General features: G+C 31.7%; 3 protein-coding genes across 3 annotated transcripts; 2 read left to right on the forward strand and 1 right to left on the reverse strand.

The window, feature by feature from the left end:
- The first annotated feature begins 4056 nt into the window (after window positions 1–4056).
- On the forward strand, window positions 4057–4569 carry LOC125844912 (protein SRC2-like). Its single transcript, XM_049524276.1, has one exon. The coding sequence runs from the start codon at window positions 4062–4064 to the stop codon at window positions 4527–4529; it is 468 nt and encodes a 155-aa protein (XP_049380233.1). The 5' UTR covers window positions 4057–4061; the 3' UTR covers window positions 4530–4569.
- A 7157-nt stretch (window positions 4570–11726) lies between these two features.
- Window positions 11727–15494, forward strand: LOC125844991 (prohibitin-3, mitochondrial-like). Its single transcript, XM_049524363.1, has 2 exons — window positions 11727–12661; window positions 15121–15494. Exon 1 carries the CDS (start codon window positions 11827–11829, stop codon window positions 12655–12657), a length of 831 nt encoding a protein of 276 aa, XP_049380320.1. The 5' UTR covers window positions 11727–11826; the 3' UTR covers window positions 12658–12661; window positions 15121–15494.
- A 1135-nt stretch (window positions 15495–16629) lies between these two features.
- LOC125845439 (O-fucosyltransferase 10-like) lies at window positions 16630–22767 on the reverse strand. The gene is made up of 10 exons (XM_049524943.1): window positions 22429–22767; window positions 21338–21416; window positions 20889–20956; window positions 19911–19999; window positions 19224–19421; window positions 18875–19079; window positions 18601–18768; window positions 18261–18428; window positions 17901–18091; window positions 16630–17122 (listed from the first exon to the last, which is right to left on the reverse strand). The coding sequence occupies exons 1-10, from the start codon at window positions 22726–22728 to the stop codon at window positions 16930–16932; spliced, it is 1659 nt and encodes a 552-aa protein (XP_049380900.1). The 5' UTR covers window positions 22729–22767; the 3' UTR covers window positions 16630–16929.
- Between the last annotated feature and the right edge of the window lie 1308 nt (window positions 22768–24075).

The raw sequence follows: 24075 nt of genomic DNA on the forward strand, positions 1-24075 counted from the left end.
GAGTGGTAAAATACAATGAAAAGAAACCTTTTGTTTCTAATTCCTAACATTTCTTCGAAGAAACAAGATAAATATTCACTACAAAATAAATACATTTATGACAAAAATTCATAAATTATGGCCTTTTGGTCTAGACAATAAATTGACGGATGGATATGTTCAAAGTCTTTTTGCCTTCTATTTATTAGCTCTCGTCTTTCTGATCGGCCAAGTCTATTCTTTTGTTCATTTCTAGTTTATTTGTTTTATTTAATTTATTATTACCATAAAGAACCAAATGGTAAGTAAATAAAAAGAATTCAAGATCTTGGGTGTTTGGTAAGATGGTAAATACTTTTTTTTAATAATAACTCTCTTTACTTGCCTTTTGATGTTCGAAAAATAAATAGAAAACATTATTTAAGAAAGGGATGGAGGAGACGAAATATATAAAATGCTATATGAAAAAAAAAAATCTAATTCTATTGGGAAGTAATTTTAAAAAAAATAAATTAGAGTTGAATATTTGAAAGACAGCTCAACTTTAAGTAATTAACCATCTGTGTCACACAACTTTATTTTGTCTTTTAAAAGTCATCAAACTATATGTAATTAGCTTTCATGGTTATCCAAATTTATCTAGTTATTTTAATGACATGAGAACTATAAAAAAATTAAAAAGTATTTTGAAAATCAAAATTCAATACTTATATATGTTTGCTATTTTGCATATAATTGTGGTTAATATACTACTATTATTTAGTATTACACAATTTTAATTACCACTCTTCCTAGCCAAACTTATAACTTAATCGTCCTAGTTTGTTAAAGTTGAGAATATTTAGAAAGGTCAATCTATTAAATGAAATAATTGAAAGTGGATTTAAATTTTTCGCCTTTCAAAGTGCCAATAGCATAGTGCAATAACCACCCAATGATGATCAAAACCAGACTCTGAACTAGCTACTTTGATCAGTACAACTCTTGCAAGGTCAAATATTGAAGAAATTTTGAGCTAGCTACTTAACTGATTTTCAATTAATTCAAACATGGAAATGTTCTGAGAAAGTTCCTTAAAAAGTCATTTAATAAGGTAGGGACAAAACATGTACATTTTCTAGAATGTATATATACATTTATTTGGTTGAGAACAAGTTATTCCGAAATAATTATCTCACCATTTCCATCACTATGGTATAAATAGTGGGATAAATAATCCAAGGACTACCTAATACCTCCAACTAAATGCAGTTTAAAATAGTTTTGTATTTTATCCCGATTAAAATAATTATACCTTACACCTTACACCAAACAACTATGTATATCATCTACTCCTTAGATTTCTTTCTTCTTTTTCAACTTTGATTGTGTAAATTTTTTATACCATCAATATATAAAAATTGAATTCTTGACAAAAAAGACCTTTTGAAAGAGAAGCAAAGGTTTGTTTTACTATTTAACCAACTTGACATTGGACGGATTCGGAGTAGACTCCGTAGTAGTCCCACAAAAATCTTTCCCTTTCTCACAAGTAATTAATGCCACATGGAAGTTTCTAGTGGAAAACTACAATTCTAATTTCTATATTAAATTCTTGGACTAGAGTAAGGTAATTCACTTGTAAATATATAATAAATATATAGTGACCAACAAGGGTTGTGGTGGAGTGGTAAGTACCCTTTCATTCTTAATCAAGAGATTTCGGGTTTGAGGCCCCTTAGGTATGGGGTCGCCTTTGTTAGTAGCGCTGCGTATCGGTTGGTTCGGTTCGGTTGTGAAGTTTATCGATTTGACTTATAGGTTATCAGATTGTAGAGATGCTAAACCGTTATAGAACCATTAAATTATTGGCCTATCGGTTATTGATTTATCTGTTATTGATCGTTATCGGTTTAACCGTTAAGATTTGACACAATTTTTTTTTAATTGAAAATCACTTAGAAACAATGTGACAAACCAAATGAACCATGCACATGAGTTCACAAGTTACATCTTGCTCAAAAACAAACAATTTTATATTGTAGAATAACCAAGTGTTTGAGACAACCAGAAATAAAAGTAGGAAACCAAACTCTAAGTCAAGGACTTTATATACAAAATGGTATAAATATAATTATTTAATTTACTATCGGGTTATCGGTTAACCCATTAAGAAAAAACCTCAAACCGTTAAGAACCGATAACCCAATAACAAAAAAACCCAAATCCTTATCAAAATCGCTAAACCAATAACCTTTTTTTTCGGTTCGAGTTATCGATTTTGAACAACCCTATTTGTTAGGGAGTACTTTACCTTCCAAGGACTTTCCGGCGTGAATCCGAATTTAATCGGGCTCCAATGTATGGGTACCGGACACCGGGTGAGAAAAATAAATATATAGTTGTATTTTAATATTTGAAATGTTCATTTCAACTTCTTATTATGATAACATTTTTTATTAATAGTTGTCTGCATCTTATGACAATTCATCCATCTTAAGAATTTCTTTTTAATCATTCACCATCCTTGATAAGAGGGTTGAACTGCATATTTTTTTGTTTATATAGCTAGGCCACTATTAATAAGTTATTACACTATTCTTATTTTCTATTGTATTAATTAATTTCTTTATCAATCTTAAATTAATTCTCCTACTCCCTCCCTCCCTCCTATATATATATATTTTATTTTATTTTATTTTTTTGACACACCTTTTAAAAAATAGAAATAAAAATAAGAATTTTACTATATCATTTCTAATTATTAAGTTATTTAAATGTTGAGCTATGAATACTACTTAAAATAATGGTAACATAAGTATAAAATGATAAATCGTCTACTAAATTTTTAACTAAACAAGTAAAAGATAAATCTTTTTAATACAGTAAATAAGTTTATTAAAGTGAAGAAAGGATAATGAATTGTATTATCTGAAATCATTCGTCACTTTCTTACAAGGATAATGGATTGTATTATCTGAAAAAATTACGTTCTCAACTTTCTACTCTCTATTATTTTATTTTATTTTAAATAAGAATACACTATCTTCAACGCATTTTACATTAAATAAGGTTTAAAAAATCAAAATCTGCCAAACAGTTTATTCATCTTCACTTTGACACGCCTCTAGTTAATACTCTTTTTTATCCCTAATCATCAAAGAGAATAAAATTTATTCAAAACAATATACTACGTAATATATATACAATTGTATGGATTATATTAAGTATTTAGCCCTTCTTTCTTTCCTGTAGTAAGAAAATCAAAAGCTAACGGTGTTAATAATTTATTAAAACTATACATTCTATTTAATTGAATGTCAAACGTGTTTTGTCTAATAACACGAGGATCAAAATTAGAATGAGATAATAATATGAAAACTAAAATTACCAGTATCTTTTTATCATATCACTCCTAATTATTATAAATTACCACTCATTTAAAGTTACTTAACAATAAAATAAAATAGGTACTATAAAATAATAACATCTATTTTAATATAATCGATTAAATAAAAATGAACGATAAGTATAAGACAAAGTCTACAACTCACTCACTACCCTCTTCTTTAATTCCCCTCTTGTTTTATTTAATTATCCAAATTCCAAACCCAAAGGTGGATAACATAAACTTATACACTTCCTCTGTCTCAATTTATGTGACACATTTCGAATTTTAAGATTTAAATAATTCTATCTTTGACCGTAAATTTTTCATATATCTTTTAAATATTTTGAATTATCAATTATTGTGACTTATAGTACTTTTTATATAGTTTACAAATATATAAATTTCATTTTGAAAGATTCCATGAGCAAATTCTCGATCAAACTTAAATTATTTGACTCTCAAAAAGCGAAGTGTGTCACATAAATTGAGACAAAAGGGGAGTACTAAACAAAATAAAAGTCCAAACAATAGAGAAGACTATCCCCATTTCTTCGTTTTTTCCTCTAAAGTAAAAGTCTTCTATATTGAACAAACAAAGTCTCCTCTGTCCACATACCCCACATAATACTCATGAGTAGCACATATTTTAAATATAATATAAATTTATGCACACACAACTAGCTAACTCAAAAACACACACACAAAAATACAAATGGATTGTAGAAAATTTGAAATAACTCTAATATCAGCAAGTGATCTTGAAGATGTTCGTAAGCTATTCAAGATGAAAGTTCATGCTAGGGTTTCCATAGGTAGCAACCCGAACACCGATAAACGGACCCCAACGGACAAGCATGGGGAGATAAATCCAGCATGGAACTTTAGTATGAAGTATACAATCTCAGAGTGGATGATTCAGTATCCAAATGACATGTTAGTGATTAAGTTATACTGCAAGAGGAAGCTCGGAGATCGATATATCGGTGAAGTTCATATGTCTATGAAGGAGCTATACGAGTATTCGTATGCTAGTGGAGGTAGTGCTATCATGACTTGTCCTGTACATAAGGGTTCTGCTCAATCTCAAGGTGTTTTGAGGTTTTCGTATAGGTTTGGTGAAAGAGTTACCATTGATAAGTTAGTCTTGGCTGAGAGCATTGCTGGTTGGAGTATGTGTTAATTTAGAGTGAATTTGATGATTTTCTAGTCTTTTTGCTCTTTTATGTACTGCAAACAGTTTGTACGTTTTTCTTTTTGAATTGAATGTCGAAGTGATGATGGGGTTTGGAAAATAAAAATATACTTTTTGTTTTGAATTGATCAATGTCCAATGATGATAGGGGTACGGAAAATAAAAATGTATTGTTGAGACTTGAACTTCTGATTGTCCAATGATGGAGTTTCAGAAAATAAAAATGTATTAACGAGACTTAAACGTAGAATCTCAAGGGGAATTTTGAAATCTGATCTCAACCACAAGTCAACCTTTAATCTTATGTTAAGGAGGTTAAATTTATATTTATATATGTATATAAAATTCAAAAAAATCTTATATATACTGTGTAATTGTTTTACTAAGGGGATTCGAGTGAACCTCTCACTACCTTCTAAAGGACCAACTTTTTTGCCATAAGGAAGGTGTGGTGCTGTATAGAACACGCTAATTTTATTTTATTTTCGGTAATAATATAAGGGATTTCTCAGCCTTGTATATGGAGGAAAGGCAACACGTCCCCCTTCTTTTTGATCTATACAGTACACTTAAAATTGTTAAGTGAGATTAATTATTTTATTTAAAAAAAAACATTTGATATTTGAAATTTATTATCCAACTAATCGAAATTTGCGTAGTATAAGATCCATTATCTTCCATGCCAAATTTTTTACATTCCATGGTTAGAACGCAAAAACTCTAGTTAATAGTCTGCAAATAGTTAATATATTTTTCTTTTTGAAATCGTCCAACTAATTCAAATCCTTCCTAAAAAAAAATTCACTCTATGATTCAAACTCGGACACTCTAGTTAAGGGTGGAGGGTATTGATGGATCTGTTGTTGATGATGTAAGAGAGTTAAGTCAGTATGTATAATAGACTATATTGTAGCTAGTTCCAAAATGCACAACGGTCCAACCAAACTGGAAATTCAATGACCAATGGTGACTTAGAGTCCATGGATCAATTTGTGGGGAATACAAATTAGACATATACGGTATGAATTTAATTAAGTCCTGCGCTGATCGATCAATTTAATGAATTAAAGGCTTGTATGATTTTGTTTGACTATACATTAGAAAGGGGTGAAACAAATTAGCTAGACTTATATATATTTATTGTGGATGGTAGAAGGATGTAGACTTTGCTTTGTTAGGTGTATTTGGTACATACTTAAGAATCTTGGACATTAATGTGTACTTTTTTTTTGGTGAGTATCCAGATCATACAATTTATTGTGATACTTTTCAATAGAAATTGAAGAAGTTGCTATCCAGTTAGTTAGTCAGACTTTGAGTTGTCTTATTTTGATCAAGTCAGTGTAAATTTTTCTTTTTCTTTTTTTGTGGCATAATATATAAACATGACATTTAGTTTGGCTTCAACGGATAACTATGCCTTTCAACTTAATTTGACTGTGCACAAGTAGGCACTTAAATATGTATGAAATTGAACAAGTAGACACACATGTCCTACATGGCATAATACACGTAGGATGCCATGTAGGACACAAATTGCCATGTATGGTGCAATGTAGGACGAATGTGTCCATTTGTTCAATTTTATACAAGTTTAAGTGTCTACTTGTGTACACCCAAAGTTAAAAGTTATAGTTATCAGCTGAGCCCAAGTTAAGAGTCATATTTATGTAATTATGCTCTCTTTTTTTTTTTTGGTTATTTCTCCACTTATGCAAATAAAATAGGTATTCTTATTATGAAAATAGGCTAAAAATACCAAATTTATTTAATTTGAATTATCATTATCCTCAATTAACCTATTGGTCTATGGATGCCCCTATCCTTATTTTTTGGCTCATATTTACCCTAAAACAAACAAATCTAGTGACATCAAGCATTGGGGTGACATGACATTCTCCAATTGAATTTTACTTAAGCCAAATATGAATTAAAATATCCACACATTTAAATCCATTCAACCTATCTTGACACTGTTTTACAAGCAAAAGACCTACATGTTTAAAATGTTTATTTACCATAAATTCTCATCTGAATAATTGCAAGTTGAAGTATGATTCTCAGACTTTGAAATCAAACTTATCACAATTATGTTTTAGTTTGTATAGCTTACATTAAACAATACATATTTTCTCAATCTAGATGTTAGAAATGTTGTCTAAAGATTCAAACATTTATAAATCCTCAATTAAAGATAAACTAGGAAGAAGAAAACCACAAAATCTTATTTTTAAACCTTCGCCTAAAAAATTGAAAGTGCAGGAGGGAGACATGGTGAATTGAAAATCTTTTTTTATTCTATGTTTATAAGACAATTAATGAGTCGGGTGTTTAACAATTGAATAAGTCAATAAACAATAAAAGAAGAAAGTAAATTACACAAAATATTTTATACTGATTGAGATTTCATGTGGATCTTAGTCCAGTCCCTTGGATTGCAAGAAGTATTTTTGCAAGTCTTTTTTAATGAACTTTGTATTATTACCTTAAATTGCACAATAATATTTTTCAGAAATATTCATTTGAATATTTTCACTATTTATTCCCATTTTCTCATGCAACAATCTAACCAATTCAATATATATAGTAGGGGTGTACAAAACCAAACCGAAAATCGAATCAAATCGCAAACCGAGTTAAACCGAAAAAAAAAACCCGACTAGTGGTTGGTTTGACTTGGTTTGGTATTGAAAAAAAACCCGACTATATTTGGGTTGGTTTGGTTTTAACTAAAAAAAAACAACCCGAGACCAAACCAACCCGACATTATATATATAATTTTAAAATTTTATTTTATACATAAAATTATTTACTTTGATATAATTTTAAAATATTTCTTATACTTTTTTATAGTTTTTATCTTTTAATATATTATTTCAAGTTTGAAACTTAGAATTTTGAATAGTTCCATAAAGATTATAGTCCATAGATGTTGGTAATTATAATAAAACTTAAATCAAAATCAATTAATACTAATGCAAAAAAAAAAATCAATTTAACACTAAGAATGACAATAATATTGAATATTTGTTCTTTGGTTTTACATTGGTTTAGACAATTAAAGTACAAAATCTAATTTTAATTTCCTTTAATATTTAGTCATGTAACTAATATTTATTAAACTTATTTTAGCATGATTTAGTACTTTTAAATTATGATCATTTTCATTATGACTTGTTAATTTGCAATATTTGTTTTACGCGATTTCATTATTATTAATTTTTTTGGATATTTTAGTGCATTAATCATATCATTGTTTGTGTTGTATTCTTAAGAAAGACCTTAAATAGTTGTATTTTGGTAGGACTGGAGAAATATTTGAAGTACAAGTAAATTATATGTTTGTATGAATACTTTAGCAGAAAAACCCAAAAAACCCAAAAAAATCCGAAAAAACCCGAGGTTTATTGGTTTGGTTTGGTTTATAGATTTAAAAATCTGACACAAATGGTTTGGTTTGATATTTGAAAAATCTGAACCAACCCGACCATGTACACCCCTAATATATAGTGAGTCGAGGTAGACATGCTAATAATTGTTCTAGCACATTCAAAATAACTGAATCTGTTCATATCAGTAATTATTTCGCCACCCAATACAAAACAACCATAACATTATGTTCAAAGTTTGCCATTTTTATCCTACACATAAAAATAAGATATTTTTCTTATTAATATTAATAAATCAAAAATAATAATTTTAAAGCTATAGTAAGAACTTAACATAATATTATATATTGACTTGACTTATTTAATTCATACATGATGAAGTTTTGTGAATATTATTTCAACAATGGGCCACACAAGTATAAACTTTGCTGAATATTGTTGGAATATGCAGAACATTTCTTACAACAAGATTTATTTTATAATCACATGTCAATTTGGAAAATGGAGGAATATGACTTTAACGGAGTGTCATAACTCACAATCGTGTTTTTAAGGTAGGATTCTTAAGAAACGTTACTATGAGTAACATTTTAAGTGTAATTAAAATGTTTCAGTGAGTAATGTTTTAAATTTGCAGGATTAGATGACTCGTGATTGGATTCTTAAGAAATGTTATTGTGAGTAACATTTTAGGTGGAAAACGTACCTCAGAGTGACATATTATAAAGCGTTACTCACAGTACCATATTAAGCTAAAAATATTACTCATAGTAACGTTTCTTAACTTAATGCCGCCAACCACAATATTTTATGCCCTAAAACGTTATTGAGAAATAAGTTTATACTAGTTTTGTAAAAAAATGAAAAAACGTAACTCACATCAATGTATTGGACTAAAAATGTTACTTATAGTAACCTTTTTTTTTAACTTAACGCCATTAACCACAATATTTCACACAACTCAATTTTTAAAAATAAATTATGCCCTAAAAACATTTCTGAGAAATATGTTATACTCCCTTTGTTCCTCTTTATATGTCACCTTTTTAGATTTCACTTGCGTTAAGAAACTAAGTAAGTTTACAATTCTATCCTTATTTCTTATGTTTTTTTTAAAGTCACCTTTTCAATAAATGATAAATATGCTAGATTTCAGTTTATGAGGTACTTTTTCTTTATCTATCACAAGAAAAAAAAGATACAGACTTAATAAAAATTTGGGAGTAATTTTTCTAGCATAGTATTAAATGTTGTTGTAATTCTTCATCTTTGTATGCTTTTTCTCCTTAATTTGAAAATATATTCAAGTTGAGACTGTGCAAAACTCCTTTATTTGGATCTTGATTTTTTTCAAATTGGCCTTCACATATTTTGGTTGAGTCTTCTATTTTTACATCCTTTAAACCTTTTGAAGTGTCATCTTCCTTGATAAAATTTGTTGAAGCTTCAACTTTCAAATTTTTTTTTCTTCGTCTTTTTTTTAAAAATTTGTTTGTTGACATTTCTTTTTCAAAATAAGATTTTATAAAGTAGTGCAATGGTAAGAGTAATTAATCAATGTATGATGTAATTACAATGAACATTAATTACTTATTAGTTTTTCTAGGCTGGTCAAATATTTATATTCAAGACTAATTAACTATCAAGAATTATGAAGAATATTGTAATTAATTATAAATTGATTTTATGAAATGACAATTATTACAAACCAACTATTTATAGTAATGATAACGTATAAAAAGAAACGGAGGGAATACTAGTTCTGTAAAAAAATTAAAAAACGTATTATTTTGATGAATTGATTTAAATAATGACTTAGTTTAATAAAAAAACCTTAACTTCCTATAAAATTTATATAATCATATACATAAAATTATGAGCAAAATTCAAGCCGGTTTTTTTTTTACATTTTGATTGAAAACTAGTGCTATCTTATATGAGGGAACTTTCGCATATAACCACTCGAAAATAGCTTAATTATGCTCCATAACTATAGTTTGCTAATTACGAGTCGTAGCTACATGTTATAGGGAGGAGAGTGGCGAGCGAGATTGGGAGAGAGAGGAGAGAGGCGAGCGAGAGAGGGCAGAGAGTGAGAGAGAGGTGAATTATATATGTATATCTGTCAAAATAATTGTATATAGTAATTGGTATACATATGTATTTGTATATCCGGCGAGCAAGATTGGGAGAGGGAGGAGAGAGGCGAGCGAGATTTTGCGTACATTTGTATAATTGAGTAATACAAAGTCTGTAATTATACAAATATGACAAACTCGAAATAATGAATTGATACAAACATAAACATATGAACTTTAAACAGTTTTACAATATATTATACAAATTACATTATATAAATTAATTATACAAAATTTGAAAACTACACGTTTATATAAACTTTAAAAAGTTATAAAAAAAAAGATTGAATGTATATGGTGATAAAACTGAAAAACCAAAGGAAATCATCGTCATATACAAATACAAACCANTTGATTTAAATAATGACTTAGTTTAATAAAAAAACCTTAACTTCCTATAAAATTTATATAATCATATACATAAAATTATGAGCAAAATTCAAGCCGGTTTTTTTTTTACATTTTGATTGAAAACTAGTGCTATCTTATATGAGGGAACTTTCGCATATAACCACTCGAAAATAGCTTAATTATGCTCCATAACTATAGTTTGCTAATTACGAGTCGTAGCTACATGTTATAGGGAGGAGAGTGGCGAGCGAGATTGGGAGAGAGAGGAGAGAGGCGAGCGAGAGAGGGCAGAGAGTGAGAGAGAGGTGGATTATATATGCATATCTGTCAAAATAATTATATATAGTAATTGGTATACATATGTATTTGTATATCCGGCGAGCGAGATTGGGAGAGGGAGGAGAGAGGCGAGCGAGATGACAACAATTTGTATAATTCGCATCTCGTTTGTATAATTTGCGTACGTTTGTATAATTGAGTAATACAAAGTCTGTAACTATACAAATATGACAAAACTCGAAAAAATGAATTGATACAAACATAAACATATGAACTTTAAACAATTTTACAATATATTATACAAATTACATTATATAAATTATATTATACAAAATCTGAAAACTACACGTTTATACAAACTTTAAAAAGTTATACAAAAAAAAGATTGAATGTATATGGTGATAAAACTGAAAAACCAAAGGAAATCATCGTCATAAACAAATACAAACCATCGTATACAAAATACAAATCAAATGAAGAATTATACAAATGATACAAACGTGATTAATTATACAAATTGAAGTCAGCCCACGTAATTAATGGTTAATGCTAATCGCGAGTGATAATTATGAAAAACCTATAGCTATGATGACTAACTCAATAGTACTCCCTCCGTCCCTATTTAGTTGTCCACTTTAGAAATGACACACATATTAAGGCAACAATTATTAGCATAGTGAAGTTACAATTTTGCCCTTATTAATTATGATTCCAAAATAAATTTATTCAAGATAACTAATCAATGTTGAGGGAAATTTAAATTTTCAAGAAGTTTAAATGAGGGTATAATAGGAAATTTTTTTTTGTCCTTTCTTGATTTGTCAAAATGGACAAGTAAATAGGGACATCTAAAAGAGGAAATATGGACAAGTAAATAGGGACGGAGGGAGTATAAGTTTACTTAACCACTTAATTTTTCCCTTTTATATTTTGATATATGGTACTAAAATAGTGCTACATGTGATAGTAAATATTAATCTAATTTTGTAAATAGAAAAAAAAAAAAAAAACTTTATTCCAAATGTTAAACTTGCACAGCAATCCAAACTCTCTGCTCTAAAACCCTCCATTCTTTTCTCTTAAGCCCTAATCTAAAATCTCAGTCTCTCTGTTTCTACATTCACAACAATGGGTAGCCAAGCTGCTGTTTCCTTCCTCACCAACATAGCCCGTGCCGCTTTCACTCTCGGCCTCGGCGGCGCACTTGTCAATTCCTCCCTTTACACCGTCGACGGCGGTCAACGCGCCGTTCTCTTCGACCGTTTCAGTGGTGTCCTTGAAAAAACCGTTGGTGAAGGCACTCATTTTTTGATCCCATGGCTTCAGAAGCCCTTCATCTTCGATATCCGTACCAGGCCTCACGTTTTCTCCTCAGTCTCCGGTACAAAGGATCTACAAATGGTTAATCTCACGCTACGTATTCTTTCTAGACCAGAAATATCACGCCTTCCCTATATTTTCAAAAACCTAGGTACTGAATATGACGAAAAAGTCCTTCCTTCTATTGGTAATGAGGTGCTCAAAGCTGTTGTGGCTCAATTTAACGCTGATCAGCTCCTTACGGATCGTCCACAGGTCTCTGCACTTGTACGGGAGACTTTGATTAAACGTGCCAAGGATTTCAATATTGTGCTTGATGATGTGGCCATCACACACTTATCTTATGGAGCTGAGTTTTCGAAAGCTGTGGAGCAGAAACAGGTAGCTCAGCAGGAGGCTGAGAGATCGAAATTTGTGGTGATGAAAGCTGAGCAAGAGAGGAGGGCTGCGATTATTCGGGCTGAAGGAGAGAGCGAATCTGCCAAGCTGATTTCAGATGCTACTGCGGCTGCTGGAATGGGTTTGATTGAGTTGAGGAGGATTGAAGCTTCTAGAGAAGTTGCTGGGACTTTGGCTAAGACTCCTAATGTTGCTTACTTGCCAAAGCAAGGGAATATGCTTCTTGGACTCAACCGTTGAGTAGGTAATCAATTGAGCAAAATGCTAGTTTATTTATGTATTTATCTTTCCAGAAAATCTTATGTTCATTGTTAACTTATCTAAAATATTTACAAACAGACTCTAAAAGAACAGACTGCTAGAAGAAGAATTAATTTTAATCACTTCGGACTAAAATGTAATCCACTTGAATCAACAATTTTGTGAAGTTTGTAATTTTCAAGGATTAGTTTACCCTCTTTTATATTTAATCTGCACGTGTAAAAAAGGGAAAATAAATGTTGATATTTGAAAGATAGGAAAAAATGGTTGGTTTCAAATTTTGCCATATAAATAAGTAATACATAAAATTTAAAGTAGTGCATAGGGTAATACACACATACTTTGTCAAATTAGTTTGTCTGAAGCAGAGATAATCAGATATCATGGGATAGAAGGACTAATGAATTGGAAAGTCAGTACACTTTAGTTAAAAGTAGTGGATCACAAAGATAGGCAACAACAACATACCCTGTATAATCCCACAAGTGGGGTCTAGGGATGGTAGTGTGTACGCAGACCTTACCCCCTACCTTGTGGGGCAGAGAGGCATGGAGAGTATAAAAAGAGACTGATCATGTTTCAAAGACTCATTTTATAAGACTATATATCTAGATGGATAGTTCATGATTTTACCATACTGAGGCAGCATTGCAGGTTGTCCCCTTTTCCAATCTTTGAGTCTCGGGGCTGGGTTGGCATAATAGTTTGACGTTGTGTAGGATCCTCTCACATTCCAATATGTTACATGGACTGTGGGTATGGATAAGTAACCAGTACAGGTGTCTGTGAGCATACTGAGTAGGTAAATAGACCTTTTCGCTAACTTTTGGTGTATTATGGAGATTCGTAAAGAACGATAGCTTGTGGAAAAGTAACAGTCAGGTTAATGGCTAATCCATAGCAGTTGTAGTACTGCCTGAATTGAGGACAATAAGGTTTCTGGTGCAGACATGCTTATCTACTGGCCTTCTCTTTGCTATCCTGCAATACCAGAATTAGTTTTCCAGCATTTAAACACCATACGGGATCAGGTTCAAGATGTCTATTTTTGGCAGATAAGGGCTAAAAAAGGGGAAATTAATGAAGGGATGGGGAGTGTTCAGTGAGGATTGTTGTGAATGTGCCATGTTTAGCATGTGGTGATTATTGTGAAAGTTAGGTGGTCATTGTTGATCGTGCCCCTTACACTATGATTTATTCCATAAAGGAGAGTTGGAAAAAGGTCTTAGATGATTTATTATTGAGTAAATTTTAGGTTTAGCAAACATAAAAATCATATTTGTATGCTATACCTATAGTTTGTATAATTGCGCTCCATAACAAACTTCATGTTTGCTATGACTATTAATATGTATATTTCGGTATACATATACTAAAGAATCAATTGTATAATCTGTGTTTGTATAAAGCGAAAAAGAGAGAAAGGCAAAAGAAAATTGGATAGGGGAAGATCTGTATTTGTATAATTATAAGTGTATAAGACGAAAATATGTATATATACAGTTTTCTCTTGCTTTATACAAACACAAACGTAATTTATACATTTGTGTTTGTATAAAGTGAGAGAGGCGAGAGAGAGATTGTCCAGTGAGATCAGGAGAGTGGCGAGCGAGATTTGCTTGGGAGAGAGGTGAATGACAACTGTTTGCTACGGGTTACAATTAAATCAAACTATGGTTATAACATTTAATTTGAATTAATAGTTTGCTATTTTATACAATTTTCCCTTTATTATTTAGTGTTTTTGAAATGATGAAACATTAGATGGTGCAACCTTGTATTATATGTTGAAAGGCTATTGCACCGGTCTCTCTAGGTTCTTTGATGAGTCAGGTTCTACTTCCTGAATTTTCTTGGTTTTGTGTACTAAACAAGATTTGCATCTGATTATCACATTTTGTGAAGCCCCATTGTATTAAAAACCTTAACCTTTATTGAACTAATGAATCCATCAATGAAATAGGTGATACTTGCATACATCAATGAAATAGGTGATACTTGCATACAATATGTGCCAGGTTAATTTTATAACTAATTATTGTATTTTCAGCCAACGTGCTGTTTCTGTGCAATATTGAAATTTCCCTAGTTTGTGTGGTGGTGGTTGGTGGGTGGGTGGGGGGTGAATTTGTCTTGCTTCTGGTGATGATCAAGATTTATCTACTTACTCAGTGATTTTTTTAATTACTGAATTGAGGTATTATTTGTTTGTTTGAACTATGTTAACAGTCTGAAGCTTTTGTAAAACATGTATTATATGGTCGTGTAGTATCGCGGGGTTTAAGGCTGATGCTCTTTTGGCTTCCTCAAGTGAGCACTGTTTTATTTCTATCTACCAGATCCTCTGGAAATTGTGTCCTTTGTCTGGTCCAAAAAAATTCTTAGCTTTTGCTTATTGTTTCTTTGTTCAATGTTCATTGTGGCTCTTTTGTTCCTTTCCAGGTGGTTTCTTTAATGGTGGTGTATTTTACTGCTATTCTTGGTAGCTTTGGTGGCCTCTTCTTACCAGTCTGTTTTTCTGGTTCAAAGATGACACCTTGATTCATCCTGGACAATGTATGAAGAAAACCAGGAACACTGAGGATGTTTTCTGTTTTGGTACCCTTGATACACATTATAGTGTGTTTTCTTTAGACAATCCATTGTTTTCCTTAGCTTACCCTATTTACTAACCTAGTTTAAATAATCGTCATGCAAACATTTTGAAGAGCCTAATGCAAATTATTGCACGTGAATCTCCAATTAGTATTTTCTTGTTGTTTATGTAAATACCCACAACTGAAGAAAACAATCTAGGTAAGCCTCAGATCATCCATCTAAATCTGATTTTAATTCTTTGGAATCTGCATGGTTTATGTTGAGTGACTCAGTTAAAGCATTTGTTTGAGCTAAATTTATTTTACGAAAAAAGGTCAACTCTTCCACAAAAATGGTTTGAACAAATGGAATTTTGTGAAGTCAACCCTTTTTTTATTTGCAAACTTTATTTTTAGTATTTTCGAACAAATGCCCTGACAAATTCTCAATAATTTTCACTGTTAAAATGTTATTAAGTCATGAGAAAACAAAAAAAATTAGGCCGATGCTTTGACACAGTAGAAGCAATTTTTTTGTTTCAACTCATGTTAGTGTGGACATTATACTTGAGATTCAAAGAACTCCCTTTATCTCTTAGCGCTTAAATTAGGACAAAAGGAGTAGTTTATTGTAACTTGTAAGTCATCAATAACGAGTTTAGGATATAGATTCATTCATCTTATTTAAATTAATGCTTAAATATGTGGAAACCATAAAGTAGTTGCAATTACTTTCATTTCAAATTTTAAATGTCATGTGTATGGGTTCCTGGTCAGGTTATTTCATTTCATATCGATTTTTATCTGTCTCCAGAAAACTTATGTGCAATGGTTCAAGGCATAGTAAAAAATAACGTAGAATGACTGATTATTCTCATTTCAACTTCAGTATACTTTGTAAATCGAAGAGCTTGTATTTTGCATCGAACTACACATGCAGTAAACTGTACATTTTAGATGTGTGACCATCTCAAAGATTAAACTATTAGAGAGAGCACACATTTATTAGTTAATGATATTTACAACACACCCCTTCACGTGCGAGCCTGATTCTTTTTCATAGGCCCATGTGAAATTCTTTTAAAATTTTGGGTGGCGGTGAGATTCGAGGCGGTGGGATTCAATCCCATGACCATTGTCTGCTTTGATACCATATTGAAATGTGTGCCCATCTCATCTAAAAACTTAAGCTATTATTAGAAAGAGTACACTTTTATTAGTTAATGATATTTTTTCAACACGTCTCAGTCCAAATACTATATAGAAACACCTGGCACAATAAATCTTGAAATTTAATCAGTAAAAATCTTGTAGCATTACAACTGGTAGACTAGACGAGCACAAATTTCCAAAAGAAATGTGAAGGCAGTAAGAAGAAAAGAGAAAGAACAAAAAAATTTCTACTACTACTATAGTAAGTGGAAGTTTAGGTACTACAAAGGGTACTGATATCAACTACACATAAGATCAAATGTCCTGCCTCGCCGGCTAAGGCAAATCTCGAGATGCTTTAACGATGATCTTCGATTCCTGTAATCAACGTTGGACTTGCAACTATGGATCTATTCTACCACTCCCCATTGGCACATAAAGTCTAGTGTTTGCAAAAGGATCCCAAGTTAATTGATCAACTTCGGCTGCTCAAATCAGAGAAACTTAGAACTATCGAACAACCTCAGTGATCTACCATGAGGTATGAATTACTACGGTTGGTAGTTCTTTTTGACTCCCAAAGGCACCTACATTCAGGCAAAGGATTCGAATAGATAGAACCTTTTCTGGTGGACTTCTTAACTCTAGGTACCATTATGCCCTTCCTATCACTTTCAGCCAGCATTGATCCCATTTGATCCTTGAAATCAATCCAGCTGTTTAGCAGTTTAAGGAAAACAAAAAACAAAAAGAGGCATTGATGTTATGCTCTTGATGATTAAGATAAAGTTGCCTGGCACTTCAAGAGAATGTGCGATGTGAAAAGATGAAATGAACTCAGAGATGATACTAGGTTGACGAGATTCAACCTAAAATGCATTACAATTGGCTCATACATGAACTTGTTGTTGTTAGAATAGGAGTAGGAACAAGATTAATATATAGCTCTTTGATTCTCTATCAGGATCGTAGGATCGTAGGATCGTAGAAGCTCTGATACCATGTGAGAAATATTGGAGAAGAGTATTATTGAATTTTTGTATCTACATTATTACACTAAGATATACACTATAGTACAATCCTTTTCCAAGAAGGATTCTATGTACTATTCTTGTTCCTACTCCTATTCTAACAGCCATGTTCCAAAATCAAGGTAGATTCAGCCTCGGAAACATCCTGAAATGATAAATTTTAAGGGCACGTTCATTCCATTTCTTTTGATATTTACTTTTTGCATGCAGGTTAGTTAGATTATTCACGACTAGATAATATCATGATTCATGAGCAAATAAGTTGACTCATATCCATAAAAATGCATATAGTTCTACCTTTGAGATCAAGAAGTGTCAACAACTGAGGCTTTCATGAAATCACATCAAATTTGACCTATAGAAGTATAATGCTTACAGGCAAGGAAAGCTAGAATTCGTTTTCAGTTATATGAGAAGCAGAAAGAGAAGAATATAGACGAGAGCTATAGGAAAAGGATCTCACCTTGTACTTGTGTTCTGCAATAAAGTTACAAGCTTGATTTTATCAGGTTTGATAGTCTTGGCATGTCCATTGAAAAGATACCTTCTATGACCGATCAAAAAATGAGGGAAGTTTCCCCCTTGAGTGGTTACAAATACCTCACTAAACAAGCATACTAGGTAGTCCACAGCAGCTAGTCTTGATGAATAACCCTGTAAAACAAACTTAGGTTCAGTTCAAGCAAAAATAGACAGAGGACACATCCATTTCTCAATTGGTCCAATATCTAGTCCATTTGATGGTATTATTGGCAGGCGGTCAATCATGTCTAGATGTACAACACACTATTTCTTGAAGAAATGGCTTGTCATCAACATATACCTCAAATGGAGCAAGCTCATCTTTGGTTGCCAAAGTCTCCTTGGTTTGTAGGAGTGGAAACATCTTCCGCAGAGGTGCTAGATATCTATCTGCCTGATAAATTTTCCCAGAAGCCAAATATATCGGAGTGTCTTTGGCAAATCCCATACCCCTGAGCATCATGCCAACCTATCCTGACAAAGAAAAATATATGAAACAAAAGAGTAGCTACAAGCCTACAACGAATAAATTCAGATACATCAGGATGTCACTTAGGTAGTATAACGCTGATAAATTCATTTTCTTCTCCAGATGAAATTCCAAGTTTTATTTAAAGGAAAAAAGCTAAATAAAGTCTAACCTCTACAGGGGTCATAGGGCATTTTCCATTTTTACGGTTGAGACCAGGAGCAATAACACGATATTTCTGTTTGAACTTCTTTCCCCATCCCTTCTCACGTACTACATCCATTTCTGACTTTTCAACCTGTCCTCCATCATAAATACAACACGAAAAGGCGACCATGTCCTTCACATATAAGATGGATGTTTCATCATTAGATTTAAGATCAACAGATTCACTGGACCTCCAGAAAATCCTATGCAAGTAGAACTACTAGGAAGAGAGAGTGTACCTCCTCAAAGCGAAGGTGGACAGAAATATACTTCCCACCAGAGTTAGAGCTCCTCTCAATCATGCGCTTGACCAACTTCTTTGCAAGTTCTGATATGGCTAAGGAGAACTTCAAAGCTTCATAATTGGAAAAGCATCTCAGGAACTGAAGATTAGATGGAAGATGCATTGACAATCTATTAGCGAAAGGGGAAATACGAACAACCCTGCATGATAAAGTAACCAGTGAATACAAATAAAGTAGGTCTGCATAAGTAACAAAATAATGTGATACTAATGTCAATGCCAGCTCTTAACTACTAGGAAAGAAGTGCCATCCACTAAAAATTGAAAAGCAAAAAATTGCATACCGCTGCTTAAATAAGACAGGATAAACCTCTTCCAGGTAATATCTTGGAGGTGCCCAAGCTGGAACTCGCAAATTCTGAATATTGCTGATATTAGAATCATATCTCTCCATCAGTTCCGTTGGTAGTTCTTTGACCATTTCTATATAATCTTTAAGGGTGGACATGAAATGGTCTTCGTCATAAATATCACCAAATTCACTGCTTTGTGACAAAAACAGAAACAACAAACATAACCTTTGTGAATACAGAAGTTCAACTGGATGTGATTATTGGTGTTATTCAAACGTGAAATAGTGATTTAACATGAGAAACCTTGCACAAGAATGAAGCACGTAGAGACGGAACCTACACTAGTCAATGGAAAGGAATATTCTTCTATCACCCTACACCTATTTCATTTTAGCAGTTAGGTGTGCTTGGTTAGAAATACAGAAAGGCAAAGAATGTGAAACAAGAGTTCAATAAGAAAGCAATATAGGAAACCTTTCTTAATCCGAACACAACATTGCACTTCTTCCGTCTGGCACATCCTTTCATCATATAAGGATGTCCTTGAGATCGTAAAATGTGTAATTTCAGAGAGTATAGAACCTTGAGATCAGATAGGAAAGGCGATAAAGATGTGTAAATTTTCAACCATTACTTGGTAGGATTAACACACTAGTAAGTACTGATGTGGAAACTTGCCTCGAATCCCTCCAGACATTGTGAAACTCCAGACGAGGAATAAGTAATGTGGCATTCAATAGCGCAGCAATGACTACTGCATTGCAAATCTGTAGTAAAAGCAATAAGGTTACTACCCAAAACCAACAACTGCAATCAGCATAACTTCTGTCTTCTTACTGCTTCTCTAATGAGGTACGTTGCGGGGCCTTTAAAAATGAGGCATCCGTCCTAAAGACGAATTTGAGGGTTCCATTTTTTTTTTAGTAATAATAAAATTATTAGAAGTATTTTTTAACAAAAAAATAAATTATATTGTGTCTTTTTTTTAGTTCGTTTCGAAAAATTAAAGAATGTTTATTTCTTTATTGTCAGTTTTTAAATTTAATTTCCACATAACATGTTTAAGATCATAAGATTAAAAAATATTTTGGTATATATATATATATATAGTCTAAGACCATAGAAAAAATAAAGTTTTTTCATTAAAAAGAAGAAATAACTTTGGATTTAAAAAAAAAATAAAAAAAATAAAAGCTATGACTCTGATTCATTTTTGGCTTTAGGCCACTAATTAATTTGAGCCGCCATGGTACGTCCAAAACCATTACTTGGTAGTTATTTAAAAAGAAAAATGAAGTTGAAAAGGAACACAATAGCTTTGTACTTTAGCAATGATCTAAAATTGAAAAAGGATAGACAAATCTAATAAAATAAGAGATCGAACACACAAGTACAATTTTTTTTTTATGATAATCGAGAAATCTCGTAAAGCTAGTTGCAATGTGACACATATTCTGGTTAATACTATACTAACTTCTCTGGCTGGGTTCGAACTTATGACATGAGCCGAACCTACAGATTAATGCTGCTTTTACTCTCTTACTACTACACCAAAACTTTGGGGGTCTCAAATACAAATTAAATATATAACAAATTTACAGTTTTAAATTACTTGGTAAATACAGTGACATTTTGACTCGGCATGAAATTACATACCGATGATCGCTGCTGATTGAGGCCACCATTGGCATCAACAATTAAGTAAAGATTAGCTCCAGGAGAATCTGACATAATACTTTTGTTAGTTTATTCTGATTTAATGTAACCATATGCATTCCAATAGTGTCCACCAACTTTACTATTTTGACTAGATGAAAACTAGTAAATCTGCAATTGATCTCTATGCATCAAATTTGGACTCGGTCAAGTCAGCAGGTTAATATTCCGTACAAAAATTTATAAGTGGTTTGGAAATTCTAACCTTGGTGCAAATTGATGGTATGAACTATAATAATTTTGTCATTTCGTATTGAAAATGCAATTTTGACCAAAATGCAGTTTGATGGTTCGGTTATGGAAAGTGAAATGTAGACAAAATGTGCAGAGAGCAATTCAGTTTTCAGTAAGAACAAAATCTAGCACAAGGCAACATGTTATTTTGATACCTTTAGTTGAGGCAATAGTCCCAAAGGAACAGGGTTTTTGCTCTTTTAGATTTCTTTTGTATATCCAGACAGAGGACAGCTACAATAAGATTGGTGAATCAATTCAGCTAATTATATCATAACATAACAAAAAGTTAAACAATTACAAGGATTAACACAATTACTGGACTAATTCATCATCTGCAAAAAAAATTCAATATTTAAAATAAGATTCTTACTTTGTTTTCCCACAAAATATTGTAAGAGAAGAGGGGATGGGATTCAATGAGAGAGGCATGTGAGTTGTCCCGAATACCATTATAAAAGATCTATTTATATAAAAATATAAGTGTTCTGCATATATGCATATGTCTCTATTGTTTTTTTTTTTTGGTTTCCCAGGGTGTCTAGAGTCTACATTTGAGCCCGATTAAATCTGAATCGCGCATTACATTCGAGAGTGACAGTCTCAACAGGATTATTTTCTTTTTCAGTGTGCTTTTTCAGAATTCAATTTTATTCCCTTTTAGTGATTTTTTTTTCGTCTTCTCAAAGTGACATCAGACGTGGACAAATTAGTCACTAAAAGGAGTAGTATTTAATTTAGAAAGAAGTTACATTTTGCTTTCAAAGCATCCAAAAAAAAGGTCTAATAAATTCATGTTAAAGTTCAAGAGAATTGACCATCACAGAAGTGCTTAAATCATAATGAAACAACAATTTTGGACCATCACAGAAAGTGACAAAAAAATACTCTCTCCATTCACTCTTAGTTGTCCAATTTGAACTTTGGATTCACATAGATTAATTAATATTTAGTTTTAGCTCTTGCGAGATAATTTGAAGAATAAGTAACTGATATTAATGGTTAAAATATATATAAAAAAAAAATCTAATATTTCTTTTCTCTTGATACACTAAAATATCAAGTAAAATTGAAAATGTGAGTCTTCCTAAATTACAATTTGTACTCAACTAAAACAACTTTCACTAATTTCCTCTTCTTCCTTTTGCTTTTCAAAAAGTAAAGTTGAATAGGGTTTTCACGAATTCCGAAAACAGGAAAAAATCATCAGTTTAGATCTGCTAATATATGAAAGGAGCAAAATTACCTGAATTGAAGAAGAATTATCAGCTTCAATATCAGTCCAAAGCTTCTGAAAAATCTCATGACTACGATAAACAGCACCAGTTGATAAACCAGAATATTGCAGCAGGGAAAACAGGGGGCCAACGCAGCTGATCAGTCCCGTAAGGTATAGAACAGATACAAGCAGCAGAAAGTTCTTCCGGTGCAACATTGCAAAGCTTCCCCGCCGGCGTAGTCTCCTCCGGCAATTTTGCCGGTTCCGCGGAGATGTCGGTGGGGAGCTGTTGTTAATGGTGTAAACATTTGCACTTTTCGAAGACATGGTGATACAAAGAGAGAGAAAAATGTATGTGAGATTTGACAAATGGAAAAAAAATATATGTGATGTATGTTGCACTTTTGAAGATTTTAGAGAAGTAGTGCATTCATATAGTAGTTGTTAATAATTAAAGTGGCCATGGAGTATGGAGCCAACAATGTAGGAGAGGAGAGTGAAGATGCTGACAGTAAATATCCCTCTCGACTTTGACCTTCCAATGGTTTGGCAAATGTAAATGAAAAAAACAAAAGAGATACTCTCGTTTGAAAGATCTATTTTTCTTTTTAGTCTTTTTTTTTAAAAAAAAACTCATTTTTTTCAACACTTTAATTTCAACATATTTAAGATCAATTTTTTCTTTTATTTTCATAAATTTTGTGCCAAGTCAAACTAGAGAAAAAGTACATAGTAAAATAAATACTCCATCCGTTTCACAAAGAATGACTTAGTTTGACTTGACACGGAGTTTAAGAAAATAAAGAAGACTTTTGAATCTTGTGGTCCTAAATTAAAGTTATGTCAAATGTACAAAATTGCTCTTTAATCTTGTGGCTTTAAACATGTTATGTGGAAAACTGAAATTAAAATGTTACCATAAAAGGGAAAAGGTCATTTTTTTTAAAACAGACTAAAAGAATAAAATGTCATTCTTTTTTAAAGAGAGGGAGTATATGTTACGTTTAATATACACAATTGTAGTTCTAAACAATGTATACACAACTATAGTTTTAATTTTTTTTTATAATTTACAGCTACATTATTTATTTAATAGCTATCAATTTAAAAGTGTATCTTTCAATGAACGTATTTCAAGACTATTTTAAGCATTATATCTGTCAATTATCTTTCCCTCCTTTTCTCTCTCCCAAAATTAGCAACATTCTTTTTTTTTTATGAATGATTTTCTTCCTCTTTTTTGCATGGATGACTCTTCGAATGCACTCCAAATTCAAACTCAACGATGCCATGCTTTCTCTCCCTTGCTCCGATAAAGCATTAATCGTGATGGTTTGTGAAACTCCGTTGACAACCATAAGAGAACGTTTTGAAGTTTAAGTTTAAATTGCGGCTTTATGATGAAATTATTGTAAGAATTAAATGAGTGATATTTTGAAAGATTGGACATTTAACAAGGAGTTCATATCTTTAGTTTGAAGGATTTTAGTGTAAATTTGAGGTAGATTTGGTGGATTTAGAATCAAACACACCCATATATGTATTGTATTAATATATTAATGCACTTGTATATGTATTGTATTCATGTATTTGAGTGTCCTTGTTAATTGTTATACATTTTTATCAATGTATTTGAATATTCCTATAGTGTATTCATCACATGAATGTATTTGA

The sequence above is a fragment of the Solanum stenotomum genome, chromosome 11 (assembly GCF_019186545.1).
Source record: "Solanum stenotomum isolate F172 chromosome 11, ASM1918654v1, whole genome shotgun sequence".
NCBI classification, from domain to species: Eukaryota; Viridiplantae; Streptophyta; class Magnoliopsida; order Solanales; family Solanaceae; genus Solanum; species Solanum stenotomum.

Coding starts and splice junctions, on each gene's coding strand:
- LOC125844912 (XM_049524276.1), top strand. CDS start 4,062: ATGGATTGTAGAAAATTTGAAATAACTCTAATATCAGCAAGTGATCTT.
- LOC125845439 (XM_049524943.1), bottom strand. CDS start 22,728: ATGTCTTCGAAAAGTGCAAATGTTTACACCATTAACAACAGCTCCCCA. Junction 19,422..19,910: donor AATGTCTGGAGGGATTCGAG/GCAAGTTTCCAC, acceptor GTCACAAAGCAG/TGAATTTGGTGATATTTATG. Junction 18,092..18,260: donor ATGAGCTTGCTCCATTTGAG/GTATATGTTGAT, acceptor TTTGTTTTACAG/GGTTATTCATCAAGACTAGC.
- LOC125844991 (XM_049524363.1), top strand. CDS start 11,827: ATGGGTAGCCAAGCTGCTGTTTCCTTCCTCACCAACATAGCCCGTGCC.